The sequence below is a fragment of the Astyanax mexicanus genome, chromosome 24 (assembly GCF_023375975.1).
Source record: "Astyanax mexicanus isolate ESR-SI-001 chromosome 24, AstMex3_surface, whole genome shotgun sequence".
NCBI lineage: Eukaryota > Metazoa > Chordata > Actinopteri > Characiformes > Acestrorhamphidae > Astyanax > Astyanax mexicanus.
In genome coordinates this window covers 287,143-301,666 of record NC_064431.1, presented here as the reverse complement: position 1 = coordinate 301,666, position 14,524 = coordinate 287,143, and the positions used below count along the sequence as shown (strand labels likewise).

Sequence of the window (14,524 nt, the reverse complement as noted above, 5' to 3'; positions counted from 1 at the left end):
AGACAAGAAATTCAAGTAATTAACTCTTGATGAGTTCAGCACAGCTGTTAACTGAAAGCCTGAATTCCAGGAGACTCTACCTCATAAAACTGACTGAGAAAATCCAGCAGAGATGTTCAAAACTGATCATCTAAACAAGAGGAGATACTTTGAAGAATATAAAATATAAAACATATTTTGGTTTGTTTACCACTTTTGTTTATTAAATAATTCCTATGTTTTTTATAGTTTATTCATAGTATTAATCTATGATCTAAGATTTAGATTTAATGTCAGTACTGATACACAATTTGTTTTATTTAATATGCAGAGACTTGTTTTATCCACACTTCTGCATTTTAGAGCAGGAACTGAGACTGCGTCTCTCCCTCTTGATCATGTAGTAAAGATTCACAAAATCTAAATTAGTATTTAACATTAAGTATTGTCACCAACCACCAGTTTGTTGGCCGTAGTTCAGATAGTGATTTTGTGTATTTTATAAAACTGAATTATTATTAAGGCATGCAAACAATTTGTGAAAGAGGTGTAGTATATGTCTTCTGTTATAGAGAGAAACTGTTCTTCAATTTGTATCCAGTGAGTGCAGTGTGAATGTAGTGTGAGTGCAGTGTGAATTCAGTGCGAGTGCAGTGTGAATGCAGTGTGTATTCAGAATGAAAACAGTGTGTATGCAGTGTGAGTGCATTGCGAGTGCAATGTGAGTCCAGTGTGAATGCAATGTGAGTCCAGTGCGAGTGCAATGTGAATGCAGTGAGAATACAGTGTGAGTGCAGTGAGAATACAGTGTGAGTGCAGTGTCAGTGCAGTACGAGTGCAGTGTGAGTGCAGTGCGAGTGCAGTTTGTTTAATCTACAGTTAAACTGAACTAACTGGTCCGCACCTGTTTGGTTTGGTGGGGTTTTTCTTTAGCTGTAGTTAATGATTAGCATTTTAGAGGATTGTCAGCAGAGCAGCTCCTGAGGACACAAACACAACCAGCGTTAACATATTTAAAAACATGATGATGATTAATATTTACTATTAAACTCTGATTATCTGCTGATGAGGGGATTATCTGATATGATGGGCGATTGGACTAAACCCCATCTGAAGTTGGTTCTGGTGGGAAACTCTGGGTGAGTGAAAGCAGTGTATTTATTTACTTTCTGTTTCTAGTTGTATTTTAACAAATATTAAGCTGAAGAAGCCAAAACCTTAATCAGTTCACATTTGAGTTCTGAGTTCTGTTTGAAATAAGAACAGATGAACAGATTCTGACGTTTTTAAGGTTTTTATGTTGTTCTACTAAAAACAAAAAAGAAGAGACATTTAGAACAGAAACACTTTTCTGAGAAAATTGGTGCTTTTAGTTCAAACATTGTAAAATGTTAATAATAATAATAATAAAACTATTAACATCATAGTGTGTTTTATATATGTATAAGCTTAAAGAAAATCCACTAATTCAATAAACACGGAATTAGAATTAAAATAGAATTAAATAGTGTCCAACAAGCTGTAATTGTGTGACGTTTATTTAATTTAAGGAAAAAAACACTGAACGGTGCAGAATGTTGGGTCCATATAGATCCACAGAAACCAAACCGTCTCTTTTTATTACTGTTTTTATGTGGTCAGGCAGTGATTTAAACGTATTTATAATTTTATTAATGTAAAGGGTGGGGAAAACCTCACTGATGACGCGGTTTGTGGACCATCGATTCACTAATATGTACCGAGCCACGATTGGAGTGGATTTCCTGACTAAAGAGCTGACTGTGGATAAAAACACCGTGATTCTGCAGGTAAGATCATTAAACTCATTAAACTCATCATTTTTATTGAGTTTAGTTATTTTTGGTTAAAGTTTTAAGGGAGCTGATCCAGTTGGAGGTGTTGGGGGTTATAGAGGGGTAATAGAGGTGGTATAAAGGGGTTATAGAGGTGGTATAGAGGGTTTATAGAGGTGGTATAGAGGGGTTATAGAGGTGGTATAGAGGGGTTATATAGATGGTATAGAGGGTTTATAGAGGTGGTATAGAGGGGTTATATAGGTGGTATAGAGGGTTTATAGAGGTGGTATAGAGGGGTTATATAGATGGTATAGAGGGTTTATAGAGGTGGTATAGAGGGGTTATATAGGTGGTATAGAGGGGTTATAGAGGGGTTATATAGGTGGTATAGAGGGTTTATAGAGGTGGTATAGAGGTTTTTAAATGTGTGTGTTGTGAGGTTTTGTGTGTGTGTGCGTGTGTGTGTGCGTGTAATGAGTGTGTGTGTGTGTGTGTGTATAATGAGTGTGTGTTTTTCTGCAGTTGTGGGACACGGCTGGTTCTGAGCGGTTCTTCTCTCTGGGTTCTGCTCTGTACCGCGGGGCTCACTGCTGCCTCCTGGTGTTTGATCTGGGTTCAGATTCCTCTTTCAGGGCTCTGGACGGCTGGATCTCTGAGGTCCTGCTGCAGACTGACCCGGCTGACCCGGCCGAGCGCGGGACCTTCCCCTTTATAGTGGTGGGGAACAAGACGGACCTCCAGACCCGGCAGGTCAGATCTCTCCTGATCTCCTCAGATCTAAAACCTCAAATACGAGACAGAAGATTCAGATCTACAGTAAATAAGAGCAGCAGACTTCATACCGTCACTGTGCTCCTTTATTAATTACAATAAAATTATTAGACAATAAATCAGATTATTCCATATGATTTATCTGATTCAGATTATTACAGTTTTCCTAAAGCTGCAGTACTGAGTAAATTAACACTAATAATAATAATAATAATAATTTTAGAATTAATAAAAACAAACTTTAACTCAAAGAAAAGTTATATAAAAAGAATGTTGTTCTTAAATTTACTTTTTGAAGTAAATAAATTGTATATAAAAATTATATTGAGTTCTGTCTGCAGTTGAATTACAATCAAGGTAAATATAATCCTGCAGTTTGTTATTTGCATTTTTTCTTGTTTGTTTAGTAAAGATGTGTTATCTGTATTTACCTCCACCTGCTAATTGCTCTAAGTTTTACTCTAAAAGGTAATTCTCACATTGTTATTTTTTAACACTAATCTATTTACCTTATCTATTCATTCACTTTTCTGTTTTATTGGGATTTAAAGGGAAAATTTAATGTAACACAAGTTTTACTTTATACCACAGAAGCTAAAGAATGTTGACTGACCTGCAGGAAATGTGTGTGGGGTGTAAATAAAGGGTTCTGGTGTATAATAGTGTGTATGGTGTGTTTTACAGGTGTGTTCTGAGCGTGTGCAGCAGTGGTGTGAGGGTTTGGGGGCTGAGTATTTTGAGTGCAGCGCTAAAGAGAATACAGCTGTAGATTCAGCTTTTATAACTGCAGCCCGAGCGGCTCTCCGTACCGTGAGTCTCCTCATCATTTATTAGTGTTTTTGTAGGTTTTATTCATTTAACATTATTCACATTAATTTGTAGATATTTCATAAATAAATCACATTTCTTTCTCCTGCAGTTTAAACACAGCGCTGTGGATCAAACAAACAACATCCAAATCACCGACAAAGACCAAGAACAGCATCCGAATTACAGAGAATCAAAATGCTCGTGCTGAAGAGCTGATCCTGCGGTCAGGAGGACCAACAGAACCAGTGATACTGACAGATACTGTTAAACCCAATTCCTGTCTTTAAATAATATAAAGCTGTTTTTAGTTTCTTTAAAGCATCCGTCTGTATGTTTGGGGGACCACTTAATGCTTTAAACTTTCCACCCAGACATTTTCTGATACATTATCTAATTATTCAGTCGTTTTTATGGATATATTATTCTCAGAAATCTCACATAGGGCCACACGTTATGGATTTCCAAGAAAAAAAAAGTAACTTATGTAAATAAATAAATATATAAATATGTAACTTTTTATCGAAAAATAAAGAACAAAGTCTTAAACTGATGGGGCAGTAGACACGAAATAAGAGCCACGATGATCATCTTCATCATCTTCTTTAGCTGCTGCAGACAATAAAACCCTCCCTATAACCCCACCTCTATAGAGCTCCACCCCATCACTCACACACACACACACATACACACACACTCACACTCACACACACTCACACTCACATACACACACACACACACACGCACTCTCACTCCTGAAAAATCAGATAAGCTTGTCAACTGACGAACAGCTGTTGTGATCTTCTAAAGGTCATTTGAAAGTGAAATTTATTTACCGTATTTCCTGAGGTCTAAGTGTTATATAATGTTTTGTTTGTTCGTTTTTGTTGCATGTTATAAATGATTTACTTGTTAAATAAAAGTAAAATTATACGAGCTTTCATTTTGCTGTTAATTAACTAATAAAACCGTCATTATAAATGAATTACCCATTCCACCCATCCACTCATCTTAATGATAATCCTGAATCTGTTTTAATTTCTTAAATAAGATAAAATCTTATTTAATAGGTTTAGTCAATGTTAAAAGAGTTTATTTCAATTTATTATTTTGCATTATTTCTATTTATCTAATTTCTGTGAAATCAAAGTGAGTTCAACAATATCAACCATCATGTTTTAATAGAAACAGCATTTAAATAAACTTCAATTTAATAAGGTTTTATTTAATAGTCATGGTTGAATAATTATGAATAATTAATGGTGTTAGAGGGGTAATTGTACGGGTCAGTAATGTGAGGTGGTCGGCAGCAGGTAAAGGAGCCGCTGTGACGCACGAGGAGGAATTTTAACCCCAGATGCTCCAGTTATCTGCGGACTGTAAGACTCTTACTGATAATTAGTCCTGAGCCTCTAAAGAGATCTCAGAGCGGCTCATGCAAGTGAGGAAGAGCAGGATTAAAGAGGAGAACAAATGGGAAGTTATTCAGCTTTAACCATAAAGAAAAATCATTCATTTAAATTCAATTAATCCTAAATTATTAATTTATTAGAGGCCAGAGTGCAAAAACCAGCATCCTAATGTGAGCATCTGTTTCTGTTATTAACTCAGTATTACGTAACTAACAATTTGCTGCTGCTGTAGAAGTGATAATAAGTGATAAGTTTAATTTGATATCAGTGCAGCTTTTAATACCGTTTTAATACATCATAAAAATATGTTTTCACTGATTTGAGTTTCTGCTTTTCTGTTTTCTTTACATTTAATTTTTTCTCACAGATAGAATTTTCTATCATTTAATAAAAAGAATAGTTTTTCTTACTTTTTATTATATGTATTCTTTCCTCAGCTTGATCTTTTGTTAATATTGCCCTATTGTTCATTGTTTTATGCAGTTAATTTATCTCCATATTAAAGCTACTGTAACTCAGAGTCTCCTTCATTAAACACACATATTCATGTTAAATTGATCGACATGTTTTGACTGTAATACATTCAATATTCTCAACAGTTTTAGGTCAAATGTTTAATCCTCTCCTTTAAACTCAACATTAGTCACAAAAAATCTAATTTGATATTTTCCCCTTATCAACAATCTGATCAATAAATATAATGCAGGCTCAGTTAGTGAGACAGGGAGGAGTACACGTCTCTCTGCTCCCCTGAGTTACTGTCTGCCCAGCTGATGGAAGTTTCTGAAACTCAGTCTTCCCATCATCCACCACTGATCAGCTGATCATCATCCAGGTTATTCACCTGTCTCTCACTCTCCACTACTGATCACATCAGAATTTATATATAAACTCTAACCAATATATATTAGAGCTGTGTGGATTTATACTGACTTTAACATCTGAACTCTTAAAACTTTATGAATATGAACTTGTTTTCTTTGCATTATTTGAGGTCTGAAAGTTCTGCATCTTTTTTGTTATTTCAGTCATTTCTCATTTTCTGTAAATAAATGCTCTAAATGAGAATATTTTTATTTGTAATTTGGGAGAAATGTTGTCTGTAGTTTATAGAATAAAACAACAATGTTCATTTTACTCAAATATAAACCTATAAATAGCTAAATCAGAGAAACTGATTCAGAAACTGAAATGCTCTCTTTATTTTATTGTAAATATGGTTATTATCACAGATTTATATACATTATAAAATTGTATATGATATGCTATTATGCTGCTAACAGTAAGAGTACAGTAAGTGTTTTGGTAGAGTCTGAGCAGGTGTGAACAGGTGTGAACAGGTGTAGGTCAGGTATAGCTGGTTCTGGTACCTGAGGTCAGTTTGTTGGTTTTTTTGCTCAGGTTCACCTGATTCAGGTTCAGTAGGTCTGTTACAGCAGGGGATCAGTTCAGCTACATGATGCTCCTTCCTGGTTCCCCAAATCTCTGCAGCTCTTCCTCTCGGGCAGCAGGTGATAAATCTGAGGGTTAATTCTGAGCAGAGTGGATTATAGAGAACGCAGGTGATTAGCTGCTTCAGCAGCAGAGCTAAGACTGAACTCCAGCGCGGATTATCCGATTTACACCGGTTCTCCTGCAGCAAAGCAGATTAAAGAGGAATGTCTTATACAATTCAACTCTACCTGTGTGTGTGTGTGTGTGTGTGTGTGTGTGTGTGTGTGTGTGTGTGTGTGTGTGTGTGTGTGTGAGTGTGAGTGTGTGTGTGTGTGTGTGTGTGAGTGTGTGTGTGTGTGTGTGTGTGTGTGTGTGTGTGTGTGTGTGTGTGTGTGTGTGTGTGTGTGTGTGAGTGTGAGTGTGTGTGTGTGTGTGTGTGTGAGTGTGTGTGTGTGTGTGTGTGTGTGTGTGTGTGTGTGTGTGTGTGTGTGTGTGTGAGTGTGTGTGTGTGTGTAAGAGAGAGAGAGAGTATTAGTCAGTAATTAATGGGGACGACCCTATTAGGCCCCTATAAAAGATGACAGGAGATCCTACAGCTCAGAGATCAGGGTCAGTAACCGGTCGGTCCCCCGTCTCCTGTCTCCTGTCCTCTGTCTCCTGTCTCACCGCTGATCTGATGAGGTTCCAGCTCTCGGTAATCGTGTAGATTTCTGTAAGAACTCTAAAGGAACCGGTTCTGCTGATCACTGTACTGTAGATCATCATCCCTGAGTCAGAATGAAGAGTCGTCCGCAGGAGTTTCAGGAGGATTTCTACATCCCCATCCCTCTGGACACCAATAACATCACGGCCCTCAGCCCGTTCCTGGTCCCGCAGGACCATCTAGGAGGGTCAGGGATTTTCATGATCATGACCGTCTTCATGCTTTTCCTGTTTATTGGTGGAACCAGCATCAACGTCCTCACCATCGTCTGCACCGTCCAGTACAAGAAGCTCCGATCACATCTCAACTACATCCTGGTGAACCTGGCCATCTCCAACCTGCTGGTCTCCACCGTCGGGTCCTTCACCGCCTTCGTCTCCTTCCTCAACCGATACTTTATTTTTGGACCCACAGCTTGTAAAATTGAGGGATTTGTTGCAACTTTAGGAGGTAATGTGTTTTATTCTCTCATATATGTATGTTTATTTTATTGCTGTTTCTATTACTGTTTTCCACATTAATACCAGTGATTAATATATTTACAGCTCTGTAAAAAAAATAAGAGAGCACTTCAGTTTCTGAATCAGTTTCTCTGATTTTGCTATTTATAGGTTTATGTTTTAGTAAAATGAACATTGTTGTTTTATTCTATAAACTACAGACAACATTTCTCCCAAATTACAAATAAAAATATTGTTTTTAGGGCTTTCAGACCTCAAACACCTCCAAGAAAACAAGTTCATATTCATAAAGTTTTAAGAGTTCAGAAATAATCAATATTTGGTGGAATAATCCTGATAGTTTTTAATCACAGTTTTTTTCATGCATCTTGGCATCATGTTCTCCTCCACCAGTCTTACACACTGCTTTTGGATAACTTTATGCTGCTTTACTCCTGGTGTAAAAATTCAAGCAGTTCAGTTTGGTGGTTTGATGGTTTGTGATCATCCATCTTCCTCTTGATTATATTCCAGAGGTTTTCAATTTGTTAAAATCAAACTGTATATCAAATCATTAAAAAGTAACTTCACAGGAATGTAATGATGTTTTTTCAGTATAACTCAATTTAATTTATTTATAAAGTAATCTTTAAATAGATTATTTTGATCTGGAGTGGGTAGTGGGTTTTTTTGTGGGTAGATTTGTTCAGATGGTGGAAACTGTGTTCATATTAGGTTCAGTTTATTATAATTTACTACATCCTGTAAAATATAAAGTACGGTTCTGTACTGTATAGAGAGGGTCTCGTGTTTGGGGTGACGGGGTTTCTGATTTTAATCAGAGTTAGATAATGATCTGTGTGTTTCTCTCTGCAGGTATGGTGAGTCTGTGGTCTCTGTCGGTCGTGGCGTTTGAGAGGTGGCTGGTTATCTGTAAACCTGTGGGGAATTTCTCCTTTAAAGGAACTCACGCTATAATCGGCTGTGCTCTCACCTGGTTTTTCGCTCTGCTCGCCTCCACACCTCCACTGTTCGGCTGGAGCAGGTCAGATATAATAATAATAATAATAATAATAATAATAATAATAATAATAATAATAATAATAATAATGTGCTATTAGCTCATGCTCAGATTCTCCTCCCACTCAGTTTAATGTTACTCTGGTTAATGTTTAGAAAATAATAGAAAAATAATTCTATTTTATTTGGTAAAACTGCATTAGTAAACAGTGAGCAGTTGGCTGATGACCTTTTCTATTTAATTAGGTCTGTAGCGCCACCTACTGTTGGTCAGTGAGAATCAGTGCCAGTAATGAGCTCCAGCCAATGAGTTAATCTACACTCGGTACACACAATAATAAAGATAAAGAGTCAATGTTAAATAAAATCAACAATTAAAGAAAATGTTAAATCTCAGAAAGGTTATTTACAGTTTATGTTATGGCATCTTTAAAAGAACCCTTTTTATTTCTGATTTGTGTTTATTACATGTATTCTTCTCACTTTACACTACATGACTTTAATTAGTGTTGTTGTAGTTACTGAATAATTGATTGCATTTAGTTTATAGCATTTACTATTTAATTAACTGCATTTACTGAATAATTATAACATATATTAATAGTTTACTGAATCATTTATTGTGTTTGTTAATAATTCCTTATAGAAAACAATAGTATTAGTGACTTTACTAGGACTTACTGAATAGTTTATAGAATTTATAGGAAACATTATGCGAGAAATATATTTTATTTTATTTCAGAATGTCAGATTTAATGTTCTGTGTTTTCTGCAGGTACATCCCTGAAGGTCTGCAGTGTTCCTGTGGTCCAGACTGGTACACCACTGAAAACAAATACAACAACGAGTCTTATGTCATGTTCCTCTTCTGCTTCTGCTTCGGATTCCCGTTTACTGTTATCCTTTTCTGCTACGGCCAACTGCTCTTCACTCTCAAATCAGTGAGACACCAAACACACACACACACACACCTGTATTACACACACACACACCTGCATTATACACACACACAATACTGTATTACACACTGTATTACACACACTCAAAACACATTTAAAGCAATATATAAACACATTTAATCTGAGTAAAAGCACAGGAGATCAGATTGTCTGGAAAGGGTTAAGGTAAAGTTAATGTTTTGGGGAATTTATCAGGTATTTAGTTTATTAGTGCACATGTAATAGTGAGTATCTGTTGCACTGCTGCAGTTCCTCTGTTGTCCTGTAGGTGTCTCTGTATGGTCACTAGTGTAACTGCTGCACTTCCCCTGTTTGTCCACTAGGCGGCCAAAGCTCAGGCTGACTCCGCCTCCACGCAGAAGGCGGAGCGAGAGGTGACTAAGATGGTGGTGGTGATGGTGATGGGGTTTCTGGTGTGCTGGCTGCCCTACGCCTCCTTCGCCCTGTGGGTGGTGTTTAACCGCGGGCAATCGTTTGATCTGCGGTTGGGAACGATACCGTCCTGCTTCTCTAAAGCTTCTACCGTCTACAATCCCGTAATCTATGTCTTCATGAACAAACAGGTGCAGCAATAAAACTCACCTTATCTCAGTTTATCTCAACTCACCTCATTTTATCTCATCTCATCTCACCTTAGTTTATCTCATCTCATCTCATTTTATCTCATCTCATCTCATCTCACCTTAGTTTATCTCATCTCACCTCAGTTTATCTTATCTCACCTCAGCAATCTTCAGCTCCCCTCATCTCATCTCATCTCACCCCAGTTTGTATTATCTCACTTCAACTCAACATAACTCACTTCAGCTCAGTTTACCTTATCTTATCTCAACTCATCTCAGCTCACCCCAGTTTATATTATCTTATTTTATTTTATCTCATCTCATCTCAGTTTAATTCAGCTCAGTTTTTCTCACCTCAGCTCACTTCAATTTATCTCAGCATATCTCATCTCAACTCAACTCATCTCACCTCAGATCAGTTAAACTCAGATCAGTTCAGCTGAGCTCACTTAAGCTCAGCTCATCTCAACTCACATCACCTTATTTTAGCTCAAATCAGCTCAAAGTTCAGAGAGAAATAAACATTTACTTCTGAAAACACATGCAAAGTGAAGAACACAGTTTTCCTGGTTGTTGGTTTTAGTTACTTATTTACTGTAACAGTTTGATTATGTTTACAATATTTTCTTTCTTTTTTTAGTTTTTGTTATTTAATATTTGTTATTCGTGTTAATTGTTTGTGCAGATTAGTGTATAAAGGTTTTATATCCTCCTAAAATCAGAGCTGTATTTCTGTAAAGTTCTGTATTTTATGGATGTGTTTTGTGTGCAGTTCCGCTCCTGCATGATGAAGCTGATTTTCTGTGGGAAGAGTCCGTTTGGAGATGATGAAGAAGCCTCCTCCTCCTCTCAGGTGACCCAGGTGTCTTCTGTAGGACCGGAGAAATAAATCTAACGGACAGAAGAATCACAAACACCTCCAGCGTCACACAGCGTCATAAAGCCTCGGTAAGTCTGTTAGACGTTTGCAGGAAGGTGCGTCTCTGAGGCTCAGGTTATTCAGCAGAGCACGAACCGTCATACTCCCTCCTTTTTCCCTCTGAGAACATTCTGCTTTTCCTCTCTGATCTACTCAAAGCTTATAGTTGAGTGACTGAAGTCACTGGATCTCCTGCTGTTCTGTGAAATATTCACAGCTCATATCATGACTTTGGTGGCAAAACATATTTTTTGTAATGTAAATAATAAAAACACTTAATATAGGATTTTATGATTGATTTTAATGATGTTATTTGAGTATAGTAAAAATGCATGGCTTTATGAAAAAATGGAAAAAAAAAACATGTACAATAAAGGCAAAGTTTAAAAACTGTTTCAAATCTGCATCAAGAGTTTGTGTTTCCTGTGCTGTTTTATTCTGAATCAATTAAACCTCTTTATTTAGAATTTAAAAGTGGTGTGAACCCATTTAGAGTCTAATCAGGATTCTGTCTCAAAGTTTTCCAGTCTGATCACAGTTATGAGCCCGACTCCACCAGTTCTTTAAGCTCCAAACTTAAACACAAGTACTAAAGTATTTAACACTTTCTTGAGTACTCGAGTACTGCAGGTGTATTCTACATTTTACTATATATGTTTACGTGGTGAAAGTGTTGAAGGTGTTTAGGATGGTGAAATTGTTAAATACAGTATTTCAGTACCTAAGTACAGTAGTAAAGTATAAATGATACTCCAGTAGATACAGATACAGTATTTTAGTACTTAAGTACAGTAGTGAAGTATCTCTGTGGGTGGTATTTGGGACACAGGCTGTTTGCTGGTCAGTGGTGGGGGACAGTGACCGGTGTCCTCCTCGACTTGTCAGTAATTTTCTCTCCTGCAGAACAGAAGAATAGTGGAGATGATTCTCTAGAGCAAAGACTCACTTTCACCACATACTACAGTACAGTACTACTACACTACACCAGTACTAATCCAGTGTACTAATGATTTATACAGGGTTTATATCTAAAATATTAAACACAGACGCGGCTCTCGCTGATGCTGTTCTTCATATCATTATTTTATTATTAATAATCCTAAGAAACTCATACATTCATTTTGCTCCTGAACATCTACATGGTTTACTTTCCCAATAAAAACATGCTGGATAGTAAGCACTGGATTTATGGCAAAATCATAATCACAATTAACTTCTCAGATTGATATTGCAGGTACACCCTAGTTTAACTAGTTTAATTTTATATGCTACAGATTCTGTGGTGTTGTTTTTCATTTTTATACTCACAGAAACATCAAAGTAAAAATATGTATATTCATTAATTAATTCATTATTTATTAACATATGTAAACTGAATAAAGAAATTAAATGTTTTACACTCACCTGAATTTTTACATCCGGATCTGTAAATAAAGAAAAACTGTAAATCTTCTCATACGGAAAAGCTGATGTGAAAGAGAAAACAAATATTAGTAAAAAAAATGTATTTAATTTATCTACAACATTAATTAAACATTAACAGGATAAACAAAGAAATAATATTACATATACACTTAACATAAAATGATGATAAAAAACAAGGCACATATTTAACATATTTAAGCAATAATACACTGGAGGTTTGTGATGTAAGGTGTAATATCGGCGCTGCTGTGCTGCAGCTGTAGATCAGCAATATTATACATTACATCACCTCGAGTGTGTTACTGAGATTATTATACCACAGTTCTATTATCGCTGTTTACTGAAAGATTTTCAGTTAAAGAGGAGGAGAAAATAGGATCTGTTTGGTCATAAACACTTCCGGTGTTCTGCCGAATTCAGCACCCCCGCCAGGAAAAGCCCCCCCTCTCAGGAAAGGATGAAAAATAATAATATCACCTGCAGCCTCTCCAGAGAGGGGGTGCTTTTCCTGGCAGGGGTGCTGAATTTGGAACAACACTGGCTAAAAATATCACTCATAAAACTGCGGTATAATAAATGATATAGCCTTGCTGATTTATCATCTTTTTTGTTGATGGTTTTTCATATTTAAAATGCAGAAACTGAAGTTCCTAAAGAAAGAGCAAAGAGCTGAAAGTTTAAATACCCGAAGTGGAAAAGCTTTTCACTGAAGATCAGAAAGAGTCATGAGCCTGAGCTTCCGCTGGCATTCAGGTGTAAATCCGAGTTCTGCTAGTAGTGAACTTTTACCAATCACGAATAGTTCAGAACTAGCGGAATTCCAGACTTACACCTGATAAAGAGCTGCACCGAGCCCCGGCTGATCCATCCGCCTTTCACCTCTAACACAATCTCTCAATACATCTCTCAATAAACAAACCAATCAGATAAACTGCAGAACCATTTATTTGAAATATCTTCAGTAAAGCGCTGTTACTCTTCTCCCACATTATTTTAACATTAGCAGTGATTTTATTCTAAATAAAGATTTTCATTAAATATTCAGATTTTAATCTTGATTAATTCTGAGAATCTCCAGAATAAACATCTCTCCCTAAACTAAAAGAAAGAAATGAAAGAGTTTACAGACTGATCTCACTCTTCTGGCTGGATCTTCTTCAGGGACGGGTCTGCTGAAGCTCCGTCCTCCTCCTGTTCTCTCGCTCACAGTAAACAAAAGAGAGGTGAGGATAGAGGGAGAAAATCTCAGCAGGATGTGAGGAAAGATTAAAGTTTGACCTCGTCCAGGTTTTCTATTAAACCCCGCTTTCCCTAAACTGAACCACCAATCCGGAGGGATTAGTGAGGTCTGAACAGCATCCCTGTCAATAATCATTAGGATCTGCTGTTCTGGGTGTTCAGGAACCCCGACTGTCCCAATAAGCTGCTTTTAACCCAACGGAAACGTCAAACCTGGACCTGCAGATAATCAGCCTCAGCAGAAGTGTGTCACTGAAGATCTCACTCATCATCAGTTAGTGAAAGGAATATTTATATTTATATATAAAACACAAAACAATCAGAAGAAAAGTCAAGTAAAGTAGTTTAATTATCAGTAATGTATATTTACAGAACATACAGAGAATTAAAACTACATTACTCTCCTTCCTAAAGTTACAACAAGAACAGCTAAATACAAATATATAAATATAAAAGAAGAATGAGAGACACTAAACATATAATACACAAAGTACAATACAACAAGATCACATATTTACACACACCTGAGACAAAAGACACAAGACAATAGGGCAATATAAGACGATGGAGGGATTAAAGAGGGAATAACAGAACCAGTATAAACGTTAGTGTAAATATAGAGATATAAAAGCTAAATGCTGGTAAAGTGAACGAGAGCATACACTCTTTTATAGTTCACAGTTTTAGGGGAATTAAAGTGATAATAATAGAAGACACATGTCATCTTCAGTATGTAGTATTTAGTATATATCTAAGCTTGTTTATTTATATATAACTAATATATAATTAAAGAATGTGAAACCTGTTGGAAAAAGTCCAGGAATAAAGGATTTGAGGAGCTGATTATAGATCCAGTCTCAGTCAGACTGAGGGAGCAGAGCTGGAACTGACAATTAAATTATTTTATTAATTCATTTATAATCTTAAATCAATTCATTTATTATAGTCAGAATATTTTAAAAGCTGTATTTCAGTTTATATCAGAAGAACAATTCCTTAACAAAGGTAATATTGAAGATATAATGTTTATATTGTAAATCTCTCCTTCTATCAGGAA

At 36.3% G+C, this 14,524-nt stretch overlaps 2 protein-coding genes and 1 long non-coding RNA gene across 3 annotated transcripts; 2 read left to right on the top strand and 1 right to left on the bottom strand.

The window, feature by feature from the left end:
• Positions 1 to 698: 698 nt before the first annotated feature.
• Positions 699 to 4,289, top strand: si:dkey-13a21.4 (Rab7 domain-containing protein). The gene is made up of 5 exons (XM_007237518.4): positions 699 to 1,118; positions 1,661 to 1,787; positions 2,298 to 2,525; positions 3,231 to 3,356; positions 3,466 to 4,289. Exons 1-5 carry the CDS (start codon positions 1,045 to 1,047, stop codon positions 3,562 to 3,564), a joined length of 654 nt encoding a protein of 217 aa, XP_007237580.2. The 5' UTR covers positions 699 to 1,044; the 3' UTR covers positions 3,565 to 4,289.
• A 2,506-nt stretch (positions 4,290 to 6,795) lies between these two features.
• On the top strand, positions 6,796 to 11,196 carry opn1sw2 (opsin 1 (cone pigments), short-wave-sensitive 2). The gene is made up of 5 exons (XM_007237521.4): positions 6,796 to 7,352; positions 8,219 to 8,387; positions 9,138 to 9,303; positions 9,645 to 9,884; positions 10,657 to 11,196. Exons 1-5 carry the CDS (start codon positions 6,977 to 6,979, stop codon positions 10,771 to 10,773), a joined length of 1,068 nt encoding a protein of 355 aa, XP_007237583.1. The 5' UTR covers positions 6,796 to 6,976; the 3' UTR covers positions 10,774 to 11,196.
• Positions 11,085 to 13,490, bottom strand: LOC125787466 (uncharacterized). Its single transcript, XR_007429345.1, has 2 exons — positions 12,208 to 13,490; positions 11,085 to 11,700 (listed from the first exon to the last, which is right to left on the bottom strand). It is a non-coding gene; the product is annotated as an uncharacterized LOC125787466 (long non-coding RNA).
• Positions 13,491 to 14,524: the final 1,034 nt, after the last annotated feature.